The sequence below is a fragment of the Vulpes vulpes genome, chromosome 12 (assembly GCF_048418805.1).
Source record: "Vulpes vulpes isolate BD-2025 chromosome 12, VulVul3, whole genome shotgun sequence".
Taxonomy (NCBI): Eukaryota; Metazoa; Chordata; class Mammalia; order Carnivora; family Canidae; genus Vulpes; species Vulpes vulpes.
The window spans coordinates 156,044,297-156,063,682 of record NC_132791.1 but is presented as its reverse complement, the minus strand read 5'-3'; the positions used below and the strand labels follow the sequence as shown (position 1 = coordinate 156,063,682).

General features: G+C 53.1%; 1 protein-coding gene and 1 long non-coding RNA gene across 7 annotated transcripts in view; both read right to left on the bottom strand.

The window, feature by feature from the left end:
- The window catches only part of SSBP3 (single stranded DNA binding protein 3), a 164,915-nt gene extending 154,513 nt beyond the window's left edge, over positions 1–10,402 (bottom strand). For all 6 annotated transcript variants that reach the window (XM_072730839.1, XM_072730840.1, XM_072730841.1 and 3 more), the window contains exons 1-4: positions 10,145–10,402; positions 9,226–9,298; positions 8,909–8,970; positions 6,162–6,246 (exon numbers count right to left, since the gene is read on the bottom strand). In XM_072730839.1, the coding sequence (XP_072586940.1) occupies positions 6,162–6,246; positions 8,909–8,970; positions 9,226–9,298; positions 10,145–10,200 (276 nt within the window). In that variant the 5' untranslated portion in view covers positions 10,201–10,402. The remainder of the gene's footprint in view (positions 1–6,161; positions 6,247–8,908; positions 8,971–9,225; positions 9,299–10,144) is intronic.
- A 5,703-nt stretch (positions 10,403–16,105) lies between these two features.
- Positions 16,106–18,690, bottom strand: LOC112926027 (uncharacterized). Its single transcript, XR_003236245.2, has 3 exons — positions 18,570–18,690; positions 17,375–18,276; positions 16,106–16,706 (listed from the first exon to the last, which is right to left on the bottom strand). It is a non-coding gene; the product is annotated as an uncharacterized lncRNA (long non-coding RNA).
- Positions 18,691–19,386: the final 696 nt, after the last annotated feature.

Below are 19,386 nucleotides of genomic sequence, written 5' to 3'. Positions count from 1 at the left end.
ACTTGTGCCATGGTCAAAATTATTACCAAGCTAAAAAAGATTAATTTTTCTAAATACTCTAAACCCTAGACGCTATTATAAAGGCTACAGCTAGTGTAACATTTCTGTTATCTTGGCTGACAGGCCCTCAAGCGCACATACCTCCCCTCCACTTCTCCCTCTTAAAACACACACACACACACACACACACACACACACACACACACGCATGCGCAGGGAAGGGCATATATACACACAGGCAGGAAAGTCAGGGGAAGGGGGCAAGGCAGCTCTGGCCTGAGGTCTCCACTAGAGAACTCGCTTCCCTTGGAAAATTAAGACAGCCTAAGGGACACTCTGGGGAGAGCTGGGTGTCTCTGGCTCCTTCAGAGCACTGGCTGGCACAGAGCTAACTCTCGGTCCAAGTTTGCAAATGCGTAGCTAACAAAGATGGCATTATGCAAAGACGTGCACACGGCTGGTCTTGGAGTTCAAATGAAGTGACCACTGCCAAAAACTTTGTTTGGGTCCCCCCACTCTAGCACCACCACCACCCCCTGCCCCTGCCACAGCCCCACCTCCCACCTTGAAATAAAGGGCAAGGATTTGCAATTTGGGGTCTTGCCGCCACTTGAAACCCATTAAGGTGGCCGCACAGCCTGAGTTCTGGCAAAACGCAATTCCAGTTACTCATTTAGTGTTTAATTAGCCACCGATAGAAGAGTCTGGCAGCCTCTGGGGTCAGAGGAATTGCAGCAAACAGGGTAGAAGCCCGAAGAAAGGATGCGACACAAAGTCTAAGCTCCAAGGCGGGTGGGGAAAGAAATAACTGTGTGTATGTATTTTGTCTTTTTAATCTGCCACACAAGGGTGCCAAGGGTCAGAGCCAAAGGCAACTGCTGTGAACTTGCCAGGACCTCTGGGCAGATGGCTAGGCTGGCTTATCTCTGGGGAGAGCACTCCCCAGCTCCTCAGAGTCAGGTCGTGGCCCTTCCCCTCTCATTCCGCCTTCCCCTGCCCCCAAAAGGTTCTGGCGGGCTTGGACACTCCCTGCCTGGCAGGAACCCCAGCTCAGCACATCCAAGGAGAGCCCTCTCAAATATCACTTTGCTATTTCAAACCCACCAAGGACGCTGGACCCCTGCCACAGAGCCACAAATACCTCAGCTCCCTTCCCCGCCTAGGCCTCTGGGGCACTTTCCTAATCCCCTCTCACCGCCTGGAGACACAGGCTCCTGGAGACACAGGCTCACAGCGGGGTCAGGGGTCAGCAGAGTCCTGCTGCAGGGGTACAGGGGCAAGGGAGCCAGCCCCACAAGAGCAGAACAGAAAGGGACCTCAGGTCCTCAGAGCATAGAAACTTGGGCTCTCTGGGACCTCATGTCTAGTATATGCTCTCAGTTCTTTCCTGAGAATCACAGGAGGGCTGGGGCTTAGGAGCAGCAGCCTGCACATCTTCCGAAATTAGGTACAAAGTCTCCTTTGTGGGGACACATGTATTTTCTGGAAGGGAAGGCCAGAGCTTTTATCACATTCTCCCTGCCACATGGGCCACTGCACCATAACAAACTCCCTTCCCAAGTTCCTGTCCCAATTCCACCAGTGACTCTGTAGATCACCTCTCAGGAACTTCAGACTAATTCTGCTAAATGCATTTCTTCAGTGACTCTGTACAGGAGACAGTTGGGGTCAACTGCAAACCCCTTTCCTCCTCCATTCAGCCGAAATTCTGTTCTCAAATGAGGGCTGTCAAAAGCTGAGCAGCAGAACCTTAAACAACAAGAGCTAGCCCAAGCTCTGCCACCCCATCCCCATGCCCCACCCCCGCCCCGACTCAGCTACATGCCCTTAGACAAACTATCTAAACTCCAGGCCTCGGTTTCCTCATCTGTGAAATGGGGATGAAACTTAGTAACACCTGACCAGTAAGGCCACCGTGACGCCAAACCACAAGCACGTGCTGAAAGGGGCTATGAGAAATGTAGTGACGTGAGCAGCGCAAGGAGCCCAGCTGCCCTCTAGCACCTTCAGCTCAGAGGCCGCCTTAGGCTCTTCCCTACTCCACTCATTTCTTGCCATCAAGAAGAAAACACACAATTAGCTACCACAAGGAGAGACAGGGCTGCTGGGGAGCCAAGAAGGCACCAGAGACACTTCTTTCTACCAGCCACACTGACCCTAGAGGACAACCAAGCAGAGAAGGTGGCTAGGACACCACTGGATTTAAGAGACACCAGTGGCACTGGGCATGTCCACTCCACAAAAGGCCAGGACCTAGACAACAGGGTCCAAAGAACCCCAAGGGCTTTTACCAAATACCCTTGAGAACTACAGCTCTGGTCTGACGGAAGAGCTGGGAAATGACAGCAGGGTCCCTATGAGCCTCCTCCCAGGGTCAGAGCTCTTCTGACTTAAGGTAAACGGATTTTTCAAAAAAAGTCCGCTCCTACACCAAATGCCCTAACACTCCACGTTGCACCTAGTCAACATCAGGGCACTCATGCTTACAAATAACGTGTCAGGTGTGTGTTGAGGGGGTGAGGGGCGGTAGACTGTGACTCAAATAAAAACTCACCAATTCAAAGAAAATTTAAGCCCCCTCACCACTGAGTCACCTGGTTCATTTCAGGCCCCACAGCCTGGCCTTGACCCATGATCACTTGATCCCTGACACTGCTATCAAGAAGAGGTGGCAATTTGCCAGGAACACAAAATTTTTTCTCCAAAACAGAGACCAGGATCTTCCCAGTTGAGGTCCTTTCCAAAGACCCTTTCAGTCCCACAGCACCTGGGCACGCCCCCTCCACCCGTCCTGAAAGCATTTAATATTCACTACACCCCCCCAAGGCCTGAGTGGTACCTGGGCTGCACAGACTCCCCCACAAACCAGGAGAATCTCTGAATCACCTCAACAGCAAATGGAAGGACAGTTACTGCACACTCGTATTAACAAGAGGTAAGGTAAGGTAACTAGTTTACCAGCATCAGAATCGCCTGGCTCAAGATCACTCGGCAAAGGTGAAATCACCAAAGGAGTATCTTCCAATATTCCAATGGCTGCTCCAAGCCGGGCTACTCAGTGACCCCCAAATTACCTATTTTTTCCTCACCCATAGCTCCTTAACCCCTTCATTCAATTAGCACGCATGCCTACTGTGTGCAAGGTATTGTGGGAGCTACAGAGATGAATAGCTCTGTAGATCAATGAATGGGCTCTGGCATGGAAAAAATTAATAAGCTGTGGTTGGAAAGACAACCCTAAAAGAGAAATTAGTCGGAATAGGTACAAACAAATGACACTTGCTATGGACCTGCAGGGCTGAGCCTCGACAGTGTTAGGAGCACCAATTCTGGAATTAGCTATGGCCTGGGTCTGGATCCTCATTCTACCACTCAGCTGCAAATTAACCTCTCTGCCTCAGCTTCCTCATCTGAAAAATGGAATTAGCAACTCCTTCTCTCACCCGACCACTGGCAGCTTGAAATGAAAGACTAAACCAAAGCACCCAGCACAGGGGCCTGGCACATGGAAAGCCGTCAGCAAAGACTCTATATAGATGGTTTCCATCGACAATGAGATGGAGTGATCAGAGTGTGCAGAAAACTATCACCAAAGTCCACCAAGGAGTTAAAAGATGAATAGGATTTGAATGGATAAGAGAGGCATGCATTCCAGATAAGAGGAAGGGAGCCCGGAAAGAGACAACAGCAATTCTAGCAAGAAGGAATGAGGGCTAACTAGATGGTAGCCATGGGAATGGAAAGAACACAGGAAGATTTGAGAAGAACAAAAAGAAGAGAGCGTTCCTTTTCTCAATTTTCTCTTAATTTACCAGGGGCTCCTCTGTCACCTCTGCAATCCAATGCCACCCCATAAAATACAGATGTTCCCTCTCTGTCTCCATTCATCACTCCATCCCTGCTCCCACACAACCTCAATCTCAGGCCAGTGACACCAAGAGAATTCCAATCTAAAAAGAAAGGGTTTTGAGATGCCTGGGTGGCTCAGCGATTGAGCGTCTGCCTTCGGCTCAGAGTATGATCCCAGGATCCGGGATCGAGTCCCACAATGGGCTCCCTGCGAGGAGCCTGCTTCTCCCTCTGCCTAGGTCTCTGCCTCTCTCTGTGTGTCTCTCATGAATAAATAAATAATTTTTTTAATGAAATAAAATAAAATAATAAATAATAAAAAGTAAGAAGAAAGGGTTTTGACCCCCCCAAATCTGTGAATCTTGGGCCTCGATCAGTAGGACTTCAACGCTTAGTAGCATCTTCTACACATTTACACCAATTTCAGTACTCTCCCCATAATTATGCCACCATTCCTTAACAAATTATTGAAAGCAAACCCATCAAGCTTTCCCTGCCACCCATACTGTTTCAAGATGGCAGAACAAACCACAAACTGCCAGAAATCTTACATCATTTACTAGAGAACCAAACTTAAAAATTATTAAACTTCTCTGACAACTTGCAAAAGATAGCATAGACATCCTCTACCATGAGATTTCCTTCAAACAGGCACATCCACTAACCCCCACTCTAAAATGAAACTACTTGCACAGCAAAGACTGACCATATAGGAATTCGCTCTCCGTACGTTTAAAAGAAAAAGAAAGAAAAAAAAAAAAAAGCAAGATTTTTTTTTTTTTTTTTACTAGGTAGAAAGGTCAAATTCACCAACTATTTTTATATGCCTAACGTACCTCCTAGCCTCCTCCCCCAACCTCTAGCTCAGGAAACCCTATGATCATCACCACGGATTTTCCCAGAAGAACCACATCACAAGAGAACCAGTCACCTCACCTTTTACTACTAAAAGTTTACCAGACCATGAGTGCCATTTGCCAGCTTCTCTTTCTCAGCTCTGGAGAGGGCAGAAGGACTGGTCCATTTTCTGAGCATTCTGTTTCAAGGGCATTAACTTTTCATTCAGTCATAACAAAATTTCATCCCATTAAATATTCTCAAAACCAATGCACCTCCAGCTGAGTTTCTGACTCCTCCGTAGTGCAGGAGAAATTTTCACCATGAAAGCATTCATGGTAATGGGATATGACCACTTGTAACACTCAACCAGATGGGTTCTAGTGTCCTAAGCCAGTTTCAACCTCTGCATGCAGGGGACACACAAGGCCTGGCCAGGTAGGTGAGCTCTGACAATGTTCAAGAAACAATTTCCATGCTCTAGAGCTTGAAGACCCATTCCCACCCACCTTATGAAAAAGCACAAGACCAAATAAAGCACCTCTTTCTTATGTGCATGTGCTCGCTCGCATGCATGCACACACCCCATCTACAAGGCCATTGGGAAGCAAAGACTGGAAGGAGGCTGGGAAGAACTGCAGACACTTCCCCTTCCATTTCCCATCTCCCCCAGATCATGTTTCATCTGATCATAAATTCTGACTCCAACCCATGTTTGGAGTCTATTTTTTTTTTTTTTTGAGGGGGACTGCCATGGGAGATGGATATGCAGCAGACATCACTCTTATAAGCATTTCATAAATCTTAAGAAACTCATCCAGGTAGAGGATGAATGATAGGGTAGCAAGTGCTATGGTGTGATGAAATTAACTATCTTCACAAGAACGTTTTGAACACAAGATTATGGACCAGCCAAGTACCTCAAAGTATACGTGGTCTTAGTGGGCACAGCACGAGCCCTCCAACACACACAAACACACACACGCGCACATGCGCACACACCCCAAAACAATTTGAAAGACTGCTCCCTGGAAAGTAAGGAAGGAGTCCATTTCACCAAACTCTCCCTCAACCACTCCTTCTGCTCCAAAACACAAGTTTCATGTTTGCTTTTTTTTGTGGTGGTGGTGGTGGTGGTGGTGGTGAATTTTTTAATTAAACCAACACCAAGGAGGCTCAATCCCTTCCCAGCTAACTGTCCACTTCGACATCAACCTCACATGGCTGAGCCCTGAACGCCACCATTTAATCCTCCAGATAGGTATCTACACTCTTTTGCATAATTACCACGTTATGAAACACCATTCACCAAGTTAGAACGGAGCAAGGGCAGCAGAGAGGTGAGCAGAACAAAAAGAAAGGCCAGGAGAAAACAAAGACCATTGCCAATTGGCTGTATATTTGCTTCTGGTACTAAAGAAGTTAGAGCTATCCAACCCTGTAATTATTGCCAGGATTAAAAATTTGTTACTCACGTAATCATGAAAGGCTTTTGCTTCACTCGAATGTTCACAAGTGTCTCGCCTTTCAGGAGCTGCACAGTAAAGGTCCCAAAATACGCTGCAATCGAAAAATAAAATAAGATCGGGTTACTAATTATCACTTGTGTACCAACGGCAAGAGCACAGTGTATGGTGCTAAAGGCACTAGGTCTCCCAAAGATTCGATCCCACATTTCCAGTCTTCCTTGGGCAAACTCAGGCTTGAAAACAAAATGGACCAACCTCTTCTGGCAAGCCCCACATCTGTAGTAAGAGTGTTAGTTCTCATGGATCAGGCACCTACTGAGTGCTGGCTGCCTCACACCCGTGAGGCTGCTTGCAGTGACCATGGTGCTCTAAGGCAGGCGGCTACCCCCCACTTTATGCAAGGGGCAGCTGAAGCTTGGGCAGAGTGGTACAACCTATGCATGGGTGCCCAGATAGGATAGGCAGGAATCTGGATAAAAATCCCTGCCTGCTTCATCTGTGCTCCTTTTACCAACCCCCACCCCCCCACCACCCAAAATGGCTACATTTCATAAAAAGGTTAAACTGTCAAAGTCAGGACTATGATTCATACATGGAGCAATCTGGGTGCCTGGCAATAAAGGAAACCTACAGGTTCTTAATCTCAGAGCCCAGAGCCTACACCCCCCTACCTCTCCCATCTCACCCCTACTCCCATCCAGGCCCTCCCCCAAGGAATTCTTATGCAAGAACCATCCCCACCCACCCACCCAAAGAATGCATATCAATTAGCCAAAGGAGAAGTTATAGACAACCAAGTATCTTGTCCTTTCTTGTTGAAATAGCCCTCCTCACAGAGGCACCTGTCCACCAATCCTGCAAGTGGGGGGAGGAGAGGGTAGATATCTCAGCTCTAGGAGAGCCTAGATATCTCTGCCTCATCCCCCTCCAAAATTTGGTGCAGTCGCTCTGACACTTTGTATTACACAAGAACAGACATACAAGCCATCTGTGAGCCAGTAACACCTTACACAAACATGGGGTAGTCACTGGTATTAATACAGGGTAGAAACCCTCACCAGGTCAGGAGCCTAAGGCCCAGGGCCGGAAACCCACTTGAAGGAAATGGGCACCAGGGCAGAAGTCTGACGCCTGGTCTAGTGCTCCTGTCCCCATCACAAACAAGCTAGTTCTGCGAAGTCATCAGACAAGCCATCTCACTCAAGGTGTCTGAATTCCATGGCCTGATGGGCTCTGAATCAGTGCCACCCCTTCCTCCCACCTGGAGAGCCTCAGCTGTCATTTGCTCAGGGTGGCACAAAGTAACTTCTAACCAACAAGACAACAGACACAGCCACTCAGAGCCACCACTGCTCAAGTCCAGCACAACAGACTCCCCTCGTTCAGGGGGAGCTGAGACAATGCATGAGAAGACCTGGGGGGAGGGGGTGGGTTACGGATAGAACAGGATAGAACAAGAAAATCAAATCGGGGGCTTCCAGCAGCTGCAGAGGGAGGCTAAAAAACATTCCTTTCTGTCCCTTGAAGCTGCACATATTTGATTAACTCCTCCGCACACTAAAGATTTCTAACACTACCAACTCCCCAGACCCTTCTCAGGAACTTTTACTCCGAAGCCCAAGATTCCGCAAAATACCATGAAGGTCGGGCACACCCACCTCTGCAAACCACCCCCACGGAAAACCTATCCCCCGCTCCTACAGGTAGAATCCTGAGGCCACAACACCGCAGTTCTGAGGTTGGCAGAAGTAATTAAAAACTCATTTTCTCTGTGCGAGTTTGAACAGATACTTCATCCCCCCGCATTTCAAAGAGACTTGAACAGTAATGTGAAGCGGTGGTCAGGTAAACGCTCTAAGATCCCAAGACACGGCACTCTGATCCTTCCGAACTCCACCAAAATATCAAAGGCCATTCTGCTTTCTTGTCCCTTTCAAAAGGATGTCAAAGACTCCACCAATCGGTCCCGCAAAACATCCAGGTCTTACGCTCACAGCGACTCACTCCTGCTGACCCTCAGCCTCCCTCCTTACCTGCCACAAATAAGAGAGAGCCAGGAACTACCAACTACAAGCACTCCGTGAGGTCAACAGCAAGCAGTTAAGGTTCTCAGTAAAATGAAACTTTGTGGTTTTAGGGATGCTTGGGGGGGAGGAGGCTGGGGAGGAGGGCCCACAGAGGAGAGGAAGATCCAGTCAGTCTGAATCAGTATCTTTAAAGGAAGTGGCAGCCCCTTCTTGCTTTTCCTCAGGGTGCCTGGGAAAGGCCCCAGCGGGTTTGCTCTCTCCAGGGTTGAGCTCACAGAAGAAAAAGGAAGGGACAGGCCAGTTGTAAAACAGACCTGGTATCCTATCCCCCCCACCCCACCCCCACTCCCCCTAATTAAAGCAGCATGCAAAATTGACCAAAAAAAAAAAAAAAAAAAAAAAATCCTTCCAGGTTTTCTCAAGCCCCTGCCTGGTGCCCCAGAGAGAGACAGAAAAGTAGAGGAGTTTCTTCGTAAACACTAAACACGGTTTAGTAGGTTCTCAACAGGAGGGCAAAGAGAAGGCAAAAACTTTAGGCACCAGCCCCCCGTCTTCTTTTGCTCCTTCGCCAGCCCGGGTCAGAGCGCCCAGAGGTGCCCCGTTCTGTGCCAAGCCTGAGAGCTAAGACACGGGGGTCTGCTCCAGGCCTCCGGTCTTTGTTCACCGGGGACCCAGGTCTCAGAACAAAACCAAACACACACACGCAAAACTACCACAGAAACTTACCACCACCACGAGTGCAAAAACCCAGGCGGTTCTCCCAATGTGATGTTTTTTTCCCATCGAATCTGGAAAGCAGAGAGCAGACACCGCTTAGAGGAGCAGAGAGGCCGGGCGGGCTGGGGGCTGGGGGGGGGGGGGGGGGGGAATAGCCAAAAGGCTGTGAGGACCAACTAACAATAAATGCCAAAAGGTGATAAAAATTCAAAATGGTGGCCACAGTGGCTGCTCCTGAAAACAAAGGCTCCAAGAATAGTGGGGAAGAGGGGGTGTCAAGAAACTGGAGGGGGGGTGGGGGTGGGGGTGGGGGTAGCGGCACTCACCTCCGACAAGAAGGTCTGTGCAGATTTCTGTGCTCCTACGTGCAGTAAGTACTCGTAGACGTATAAAGCTAACCTGGAAGGCGGGCGGGGGCACAGGAGGGGGACGGCGTCAGGTCGCCCGGGGCGCTCGCCCCGACCCCGCCGCCGGCTCCCAGCCCGTGTGCGCGGCCCCACGCGGCCCGGGGGGGGGGGGGGGCTGCCGGCCGGAGGGCGCCCGCGGCGGGGGTGCGCGCCGGTGCGTGCCGGGGGACGCGCTGCCCGAGCCGAGCCCCAAACTTGAACTTCCAGCCGGCACCGGGGCGAGCCCGGCCGGGTGTCTCCGACTCGCGAGCCCGCCGACCCCGCCGGCCGCCCCCGTGTGCCCCGGCCCCGAGGGTCCGCGGAGACCGGGTCCCGGGCTGCGGGGCGCGGGGCGCGGGGCGCGCCGGAGGGGGCAGCACCGCGCCGCCCTGCCCACTCCCCACCTCCCCGCTCCCCGCTCCCCCGCCCCCACGCGGCGACGGGCCCCCGCGCCCCGGGCCCGGCCGGCGCCGCCGTCCCTGCCCAGCGCGGCGCCCCGAGGCCGAGGGCGGGCACGGCGGAGCGCTCCCGGCCGAACAAAGCCCCCGGCTCGCAGCCCTCACGCCGCGGGCGGACGGACAAAAGGAGCCTCCGGGGCTGCGGGAGCCGCGGAGCCGCGGAGCCACGCGCCCCCTGCCCGCGCCCGCCGGGCCAAGTGCGGGCTCGCGCGCTCGGGACCTCGCCCACCCGGCGGCCGGGCCCCCCCGGGCCCCCGGCGCCTCCAACAATGGGCTCGCTCCCACGCCGCCCGCGGACGGCGCCGGCCCCGGGGCGCAGCAGCCCCCGCCGCCCGCCCGCCCGCCGCCCGCCGCCCGCAGCCCCGCGACGGCGCGGCCACTTGGAGCAGAACGCGGCTTACTTTTCCCGAGCCTGCCCGTCCGAGGGCACCGCCGAGCCTTTGCCTTTGGCAAACATGGTCTGCAGGGAAGAGGGCGCCGAGCCCCGCCGCCGCCGCCGCCGCCGCTCCCGAGCTGCCCCCTCGCTCCCGGCCCCCTCCCCGGCCTCGCTCGCTCGCCCGCTCGCGCTCTCCTCGCCGCGCTCCCCTCCCTCCCCCCCGGCGCTGGCTCCGCGCTCTTTCCAGCTGTCAAAGCGTCAGCCCCGGCCGCGGCCCCATCGCCCTGGAACTCCTCCCGCGCCGGCTCGGCCCGAGCTGCCGCCGCCGCCGCCGCCGCCGCCGCCGCCGCCGCCGCTCGCCCGCCGCCCGCCGGCTCGCTCGCTCGCGCGCCCGCCCGCCCGGCTCCGCCTGCGCCGCCCTCCGCGCCTCCGGCACCGCTGCCGCCGCCGCTGCCGCTGGTCTACTTGGAGCGCAACCGAACGTGGCTGCCCGGGCGAGGAAGCGGGGCGGGCGTCGGCGGCCCGCGACGGACGGGCGCTCCGGCCAATCGGCGCGCGGGGGCGGGCCCGGCGGCCCGGGAGGGACGCCCCGGCAGCGCCCGGCCCAGGCAGTCCCCGCTGCGGCCGCCTCCGCCGAGCCGCGGCCCCTGCTGCTGCGGCCGCGCCGGGGGGCGCGGGGGGCGCGGGGGGCGCGGGGCCGCGGGGGCGCGGGGGGCGCGGGGGGCGCGGGGCCGCGGGGGCGCGGGGGGCGCGGGGGCGCGGGGGGCGCGGGGCCGCGGGGGCGCGGGGGCGCGCGCCTCTCCTCCCCGTAGGTGCGGGAGGGGGCCGGGCCCGGCCGCGGCGGGGGCCGCCGGAGGGGGCGGGGGGCGCTGCGGCAGCGGCGGAGGGGAGGGGGCGCGGACCCCTCAGCGGAGCGCCGCCGGCTGCCTCCCGCCACGTCCCTCTCCCTTATCGGCCCCTCGCCTCCCCCCGCCCGGCCCGCGCCGGCCCGGCCCTTATCTCCCCCTCCCCCCGCCCCCCGCGCCGGGTTCCGACCCCGACCCCCTCCCCACACTCCCGGCCGCTCCCCCGCCGCCCCGCCCCCCGGCCCTCCCTCTTGCCCAGTGCGCCGCCCGAGCGCCCGGCCCGGGGCTCCACGCTGCGAGCTGGGCGGCTCGATCCGGCGCCGAGGCGCGCGGCGGCTCCTTTACTACATCATTAAAATACTTTGGAAAGCCCCAAAGTGGAGCCGCGCGAAGAAGGTCCTTGGCGTGCTTTGGGGAGCCTGGGGGAGGGGACGGGGGACTTGCGCTAAGACAAGGGAAGACTGATAGCTCCCAAATTTCCCAGGTCGGCCAGCCCCGGCAACTTAGCCCGTCGGCCTCTCCACGGGAGACCGTGCCGCTGCGGGCGGGGTACGGGGGCGTCACCTGGGCGCCCTGCAACGTGGAATGCGCGCCACAGGAATCTGCAAACTTCAAATAAATGGAGCTAAATTGGGGAGGTGGGGGGGGGGGATGAGAGTCAGGCTTGGGGGGAGGGGAAGCTTCCATTGTCAGTGACCCAGGTGTACAATGGGAAATGGGGGGGGGGGGGGCAGAGTGACCCAGCTATTTGCCGCTGACTCCTCTCTGCCCACTCTGAGAACCCCGAGTACACACGATGAGTCCCTTATTAGACCAGGAACCGGCGAAATAGGGGAAGACTCCCCCATTTTCAGACTGCGTTTAGAGCGCGGTTCTCTTTAAGTGTGATAAAACATTGTCGGCACTGTCTCTTTAAAAGAGTCAAGCAGAAAAAGCTGTGTAAGCGCTGATTGGCTGCCTGTTTGGATACATCTTTAGGGGAGCCTTGAAACTGTTAGCCTAGGTTGATTTTTTTTTTTTTTTTAACTGCGCTGTTCCAATAAACAAGTAACGCCCCTCCCCCTAACATGCCTCGCACCAAACAATTAAAGGATAGGTCAGTGTCCTGGGGAAAACACGTTTCAAGTAGGAAAACTCAGAACTAAATTTCTACAAAATAAAGAATAATCTCCTACCATTAAAGTTTGCCTATTTTGATCTATTGAAAAGAGAAAAGGGGCTTTTAAAAGAAATGCCCCGCAGCAAACCGATCTGCATTGGTTCAGGAAGGAGACTCGGTGCATTTTTGGAATAATGTTCTACTCCGTGTAACAGTCTCCCTAAATTAGAATACAGCCAGGCCCTACGGATGCCAATGGACGCACTCTGTTCTCTGCTGGGACCTAGAGATCGCAGGGGAAGGTGACAGATAAAGGGAAATACTGAACCCCAGTCTATGGTTGTCCGTAGGCTAGCCCCTAGTTGAGAGGTTGTTTTGTGAATGAGAAGCATGGATGTTGGGAGGGAGTTGAAATACAACGATAGGGGAGAGAAGGAAATAATTACAGTTATTTTTTCCCCTAGGCGGTTTAATTTAATAGGGCTAACTTAAGGTACCTTAGAGCCCACGCTAATTAAATTGGCCTGTTCATCCCCTTCCCCTGGACTTCTATTTTTGATGGGCTAGGAATGGCCAGGGATGGCTTGTCAACAGACTGACTCACAAGAAGCCTGACTCATCTTGGGTCTGCAAGGCCCACGAATTACGGAGTATCGTGAGTATCCATCGGGTCCTGGCTAAAGGAAAACACTGCCCTTCTCTAGCTCTATGATGGCAGCAGCTACCAAGTTGGCCATGCCCTATCAGCACGGGGACTGCGGCGCAAATCTATCTGTCTGGGCATCATTTTCCTTACATGTCAAATGGGAAAGGAGGGTTAGAAGATCTTTAACCTCTCTTGAGAATTTGATGTTCTAGGATGCTGATTTTTCCCTTCTATAGTTTTCTTTCCCCACCCCCAACCCCCACCCTGGAATAAAAGACCTTCTTTCAGAGCATATGTAGCAGGAGAAGAGAAGTGGCATTCAGGGAACCTGTGCCAGGTACTCTGTCCTTGTGGTCTGCCCTTTGCTAGGCCTTGACACAGAAGGCTTGTGGTGAAGCTAAAAGAGTCAGTGAGAGGACCCAGAGAGAAAAAACAGGGAGCCCCCCAGCCTGCTAGAAAGAAGGGAGTTGACAGGCTCCTGAAAGCAGGACCACTCCGCAGCCCCAACCAGGTGTGCATACAATGATCCAAGATGCAGTCCTATCAGAAGCCAGTCCAAACACCCAAGAACAGCATTCAAAACCGCAACCCACCTTTCCCCCCACTGAACCCCCCACCCCCAGCTCCACCTTCCCTACACCACACATCTTTTGGCCTGGTATCTCTACCTGGAATGCCTTCTACCTCAACATCCCCCTTTGACCATAGAAGGCTAACATCGCCTCCTATGCTGTGCATCTCTTCCAAAACCTCTTTGCTCTTCACTCCTGGAGAAAACTCCTCTGTCCCCCTGCTTGGTCTCATTTTGCTTGAACCTCCATAGTGGCTCTCTGTTCATTCTGCCTATTGTTGTAGCCAGTTGTTTACTGTCTGTCTCCTCTACCAGACCAGGCAGGGAGAGGAACTAACTCTGAGTCATCTGTGTGTCTCCACCACCCGGCGCAGGTTCGATACTTGTGTGCATTATCAACATTCAGTGTGCGTACCAGGGGCTAGGGAACCAGGAGAGGAAAAAATGGTCTCATGCTCAAAGTAGCTCTGGGCCCAGGCTGGAGATAAGAAAGGGATACTGCCAACAATGGGATTAGATAAGGCCCCTCTCCCAACCCCACCCACCTAAACCACAGCCACCTGGAACTACTATACTTTTGGTCCCCAGAATGTACCAGGTCATTGCACGTAGCCACCCCAGACTCATTCATTCTTTCTTCCTCCCTTTCTCTGTCCCTCCCTATCTTCCTTCTCTTCTTTTAGTACACATCTATTGAGCATCTACTATGTACCAAGCACTGTTCCAGATTCTGGGTAATAAGCCAAACAAAAATTCTTACTCCATAGAGCTTCCGCGGTTGGGAAATCCTCTGTCCAAAAGCCTCTTTCCGTGACAGACTCCTACTAATTCTAAGATTCAGGGGCACCTGGGTGGCTCAGTAGTTGAGCATCTACCTTTGGCTCAGGTGGTGATCCCGGGATCCTGGGATCCCAGGACCCTGGGATGGAGTTCCACATCGGGCTCCCTGCAGGGAGCCTGCTTCTCCCTCTGCCTATGTCTCTGCCTCTCTGTGTGTGTCTCTCACGAATAAATAAATAAACATTTACAAAAATAAAATAAAATTAAAATTAAATCCAGCCCGGGCAGGTAGCACCTCCTCTAGGAAGCCTTCAGAGGAAGCCCTCTCTGAGCTCCCAGACTGGGTCAGGGGTCCCCTGGTGGCCCCTGGGCCTCCCCCAAAACCCAACAGATTGCAGATGCACACTGCATAGGCATGGATGTGTGCATCTCCCTCATGGGAACACGAGTTCCTCCTTAGGGAATGACCCCCACTCACCCGTGGAATCCCAGTGCCCAGCAACTGTAGTAGAAGGAGACTCAAATAACTAGATGACCAGAATGAGGAGGAAACAGGCAGATGAGGTTGGAGAGAAGGGATGGTTAACTTCAAGCTTAGGCTAGAATGGCCACTCCTTCACTCAGCTGCCAGAAACAGAAATCTTGGGCAGAAATCTTGGGCTCTGGGATCAGCTTGGCAGTGGCCAGGCCTCCAGAAGGTGGTGGTTAAAGGAAAAAGATGTGAGGCTTGTTGGTTGTGCTTGACAAGGATGCCAGAGGATCTCCTTACCTCTCCCTGGTTTAGAAGCTCTTTTTCAGAGTTCCTCACAGCTGCTGGGGGAATGGAGCTCCCCTCTGGGGGTGATTGTAATGGTCACCAAGTGAGTGTGGTATAGCCCATCCCCCTCCTGCACCCAGCACAATGGTTCCTGGAATTGAATGGAGGCACCTCTGGTCAGAGCCTCGGGCTGCTCTGCCAGGGAGGGGGGACCCAGCCCAGGCAGGTCAGCCCTGGTTTTAGGGAATCAGGAGCCTCCAGGGACCTGGCTTTCACCCAGCTCAGGCCACTCTAGTGGGACGTCCCCTCTGTGAGCCTGTCTAGGAAAGGAGGCAGCCAAGATGTCCAGGACAGGCAGGAGGATGGAGCGCAGGAACCCCCCCCGGGAGGTGCCGGCTGGGCTGTTGGTTGGTTGGTGCTGGCCAACCCAACACTTCTGAACGCCTCCGGACAGTGGAGAGTCGCTGCTTTGAAGACTGTTTGGAGGCTCAACAGAGATAGTAATTGGAGAAACATTCTGTAAATTGAAAAAGATGATTAGTCCTGATGTTATTAGCTCAGCAGAGCCAGCAAAAGGAGAGGTGCTGAGGAAGAAGGAAGTGAATTTAAGTACACAATCAAATGTGTTTTGAAATGTCTTGTGATGGACACACACCTGTGCTGAGACACCTTGTCGTAGCAAAATGGTTTTAGGCATTTTCTTGAATGGGTTTTGTTCTTTCTAGAAAGCACCTACCAAGTGCTCGGCCCTCAGGAGCCAGGGATGCTGAAAAGTACAAAAAGATACAAGGCAAGGTCCTCCCAAGGGTAAGTGGGGAAGAGAAGCCAATGCTGTGGTCCTTCCAAGGCTCCTGTCGAGCCTCTTCCACCTCCTCTCCAGGGTGCCTGGGCAATGAGTTCCTTACCATGCCACCCACCACGAAGCCTTCTGAAGTGTCCAGCACCGGGGTGCAGGTTCCTCTTGCATCCTCCATTGGCCTTGGGCCAGCACTTCTCTCTGAGCACTTGCCGGCTACATCCTTATGCTCGCCATTCCCTCTGCCTAGAATACCTTCTCCCAGACAAGCATCACTTGCTCCATCTGAACATGGCCAGAGCCCTCCCTAATGAACGTCTACGGGATGGCACCTGTCCCTTTCATCCTGTTCTGCTTCCCTCCATAGCAACCATCACCAACTAACGTGTTATATGTTTGTCTATTTTTCTTACCTTCTTCCCTCATTAGAATTTAAGCTCTGCAGGAGTTTTATACCCACTTCTAGAACAGGTACTCAATAAAAAAAAAATGTTCAACATTGAATAAAATAATTTACTTAACAAAGATTTTCTGAGTGTCTGGTATGGGCTCTGCCTCCTGGTAGGTGCCGAGAATGCCGGGCGAACGAGACAGTCACAGTCTCCTTCTGTTCGGAGCTCACAGCCCAGCGAGCAAGATAAGGGTTAATTCAATAAGCACACAGATAAATATGTCATGACAAACTGTGCCAAGTAGAGGATGCTATAAGAGCGAATACCAGAGTCTGATCCCATGGGGGAGGAGTGATGATCAAGGAGGGCTTCTCTGTGTCGGTGACATCTGAGTTCTGAAGGATATGGGAGAGTTAACTACACAAAGGAAGGATGCTCCAGGTGGGGCAGGAAAGTCTGTGGCAGGGAGGAGCCCATCACATCAGGTGCAGTTAGTGAGAGCTAGTCCTTGTGACCAGAGCAGAATGTCCAGCTGTTCTGCAGGTGCCCTTACCACAATGTCAGAGAAACCCCAGAGCAGGAAACAAGAGCTCCTTCACGCAGGCGCAGGCCGGGAGGCGCCGTCAGGTAACACTTCAAGAAGCCGGTCACTGCAACAAGTGACTGGAGTCACAAGTGGGCTGATGACTTTCACACTTGTCCTAATAGATGGTATAGCAGAAAAGGAAAGAAAAAAAGAATATATCAAGCGTTGGAGGATGTGGAGAAAGGGGAACCCTCGTGCACTATGGGTGGGAGCGTATACTGGCGAGGCCACTGTGGGAAACAGTAGGGACATTCCTCAGAATATTAAACATAGAGTTGCGATCCAGCAATTCCACCCCTAGGAAGACACCCAAAATAATTGGAAGCAGGGACCCAAGCAGATATCTATACACCAACGATCATAGTGGCATTATTCACTGTAGCCAAAACGTGGGCTCAACCCGAGTGTCCATCGACAGAGGAATGGACAAACAGAATGTGATGTATCCATAGCATGGAATGTTTCCCTGGAAAAGGAAGGAGAAAAAAAAAAAAAGAAAAAGGAAGGAAATTCTGACACAGGCAACAACATCGATGAGCCTTGAAGATGTGATGCCAAGTGAAATAAGCAGACACAGAAGGACAAATACCATGTGCGCCTACTCATACGACTACCTAGAGCAGTTAAATTCACAGAGACAGAAACTGGAATGGGCTGGGTCGGGCAGGGGGAACTTGAGTTGTTGGTTTAATGGGTACAGAGTTTTTGGTTTGGGAAAATGAAGCTCTGAAGATAGATGGTGCTGACAGCTACCCGACACTGAATATACTGAGCACCACTCACCTGTACAATTAAAACTGGTTAAAATGGTAAGGTTTTATGTTATGTATATTTTACCACAATAAAAAAAAAAAAACAGAAAGGAAAAAGACTGCAGTAAGAGTGATGGGGGAGGGTACAGAAGGGGTCCAATACAGGATGTCGTGGGACTTTGAAAGGGGCACCTAAAAAGGGGAGCATTTGAACTTGTCCAGTCGGGGGAGAGGTGGGACAGAGCAGGATGTGGTGGGAAGCATCCAGAAAGCAATTGGGACCAGGCCAGGTCTAAACTGAAGTTTGAATGGGACCTGGGGGGCACGTGTGGTATGTGATTCAGACAACAATGAGTGGCATTCATGAATTTATCCCACTGGGGTGGACCATTCAGGGCCTTAGGTGTCCTGCTAGGAAGTTTGGCCTTTGTCCTTGCAGGCAGGGGCTTCCACCAGGGATGACCTCCTTATGCTTTAGGAAGAGCACTGGGAGCATGGGAGAAGGGAGGAAGAGGGGAGCCCAGAGGGCATGGGGCGTTCAGTAGTAGGTGTGGTGAGCGGTGCTGAGGCAGGTGAGATGGGTGGAAGCCAGTGGAAGAGGATTCCCCAGGCTCGGTTGCTAATGGCCCATGAAGGTGTGAAAGCTGACTCCCAGGCCGGCCGGGGTGGGGGTGGGGGGGTGAGAGGGCTGCCAGGCCAGGAGGCCCAGGAAGGGAAGCAGGTCTGTGGATGGCAAGCATGAGGAGGTCTGTCGTGGACATGTTGAGTTGGAAAAGCCCATTGGATGTCCAGATGGAGATATCCAGGGACAGGTAGACGATAAGTCTGGAACTCTGGAACAAAGTCCACCCTGAAGACAGAGCCTGGGGAGTCATCAACATGTGGAATTCAGCTTCAGGCCCAGCGAGGCAGCTAAGGTGACCCAAGCATAGCCTGTGGGAAAGAAGAAAACATGCGGGCAGGATGCAAATGATGGGAACCCCCCCACACAGCCCCCCCACCTCAGAGCATCAGAGGTCCAGATGCTCCTGAAGCCCACTTCCCACTCTCTCCCAATTTCCTTCCTCCCCCTCTGACTGCTCTTCCTGTTATCCTATAAAGGATTCTTATTTTCCAGCCTCCTCTTAAAATTATATTAGGCAAGCTATTGCTGATACAATGTTATATAACAAACAGCCCCAAAAATCTCAGTGGCTTATTATAAAGGCCATTTATTTCTCACTCACAGGTCTGCAGTCAGTCTGGCGGCGCTGCTTCAGAGTGCAGCTTGAGGCTGCTCTTGGGTCCCCCTTGCTGGGGCCCAGGCCGAAGGGCAGAGGCTGCCTGGTGTGCTTTTTCAGAGTGGGTGAGAGGAGCACCAGATGCCAAGCCAATCCATGCAAGCATCCGCCGCTCCCAAGTCACATGGCCAACCCAGCATCAGCGGGGCAGGGAGAGGTATGCCTCCCACAGAAAGGGAGGTGGAGATTTGCTACACAAGCTACCGTGAACGAGCTTCTCTCAGGCTCTGTCCTTGACCTTCACTTTTCCTTTGGGCAAGTTCAGCCATGCCCATGGCATTGACCACACCTGAGCCTCCATGATGACTCCTGAAGACATCCTCCTGGCCCAGATGTTTCTCTCCTTACCACCACTGCTCACCCCCACCCCCCACCATCTGTTTAGTTAAAAGGTATTCCCACATGGATGTCCCCTGGGTGATTCAAAATCCCTGTGTCCAGAACTGGACTCATTATTTCTCCCTATCCAGGTCCTTCTTGGTTCCCATCTCTGTGCAAGGCACCAACACCAAGCCAATAACCTGGGCCAGAAACCCAAGATTGGGCCTCTACTCCTTTTCTTCCTTACCCTCTACCCCTCTGCCAGAGCCTGGGTTGGTCAGCCAGATCTAGTAAGCATCCTACATTTTTCTTTTCTTTTTTCTTTTATTTCTTTTCTTTTCAAGATTTTATTTTTAAATAATCTCTAAACCCAACATGGGGCTCGAACTTATAACCCCAAGATCAAGAGTCATGTGCTCCACAGACTGAGCTAGCCAGGTGA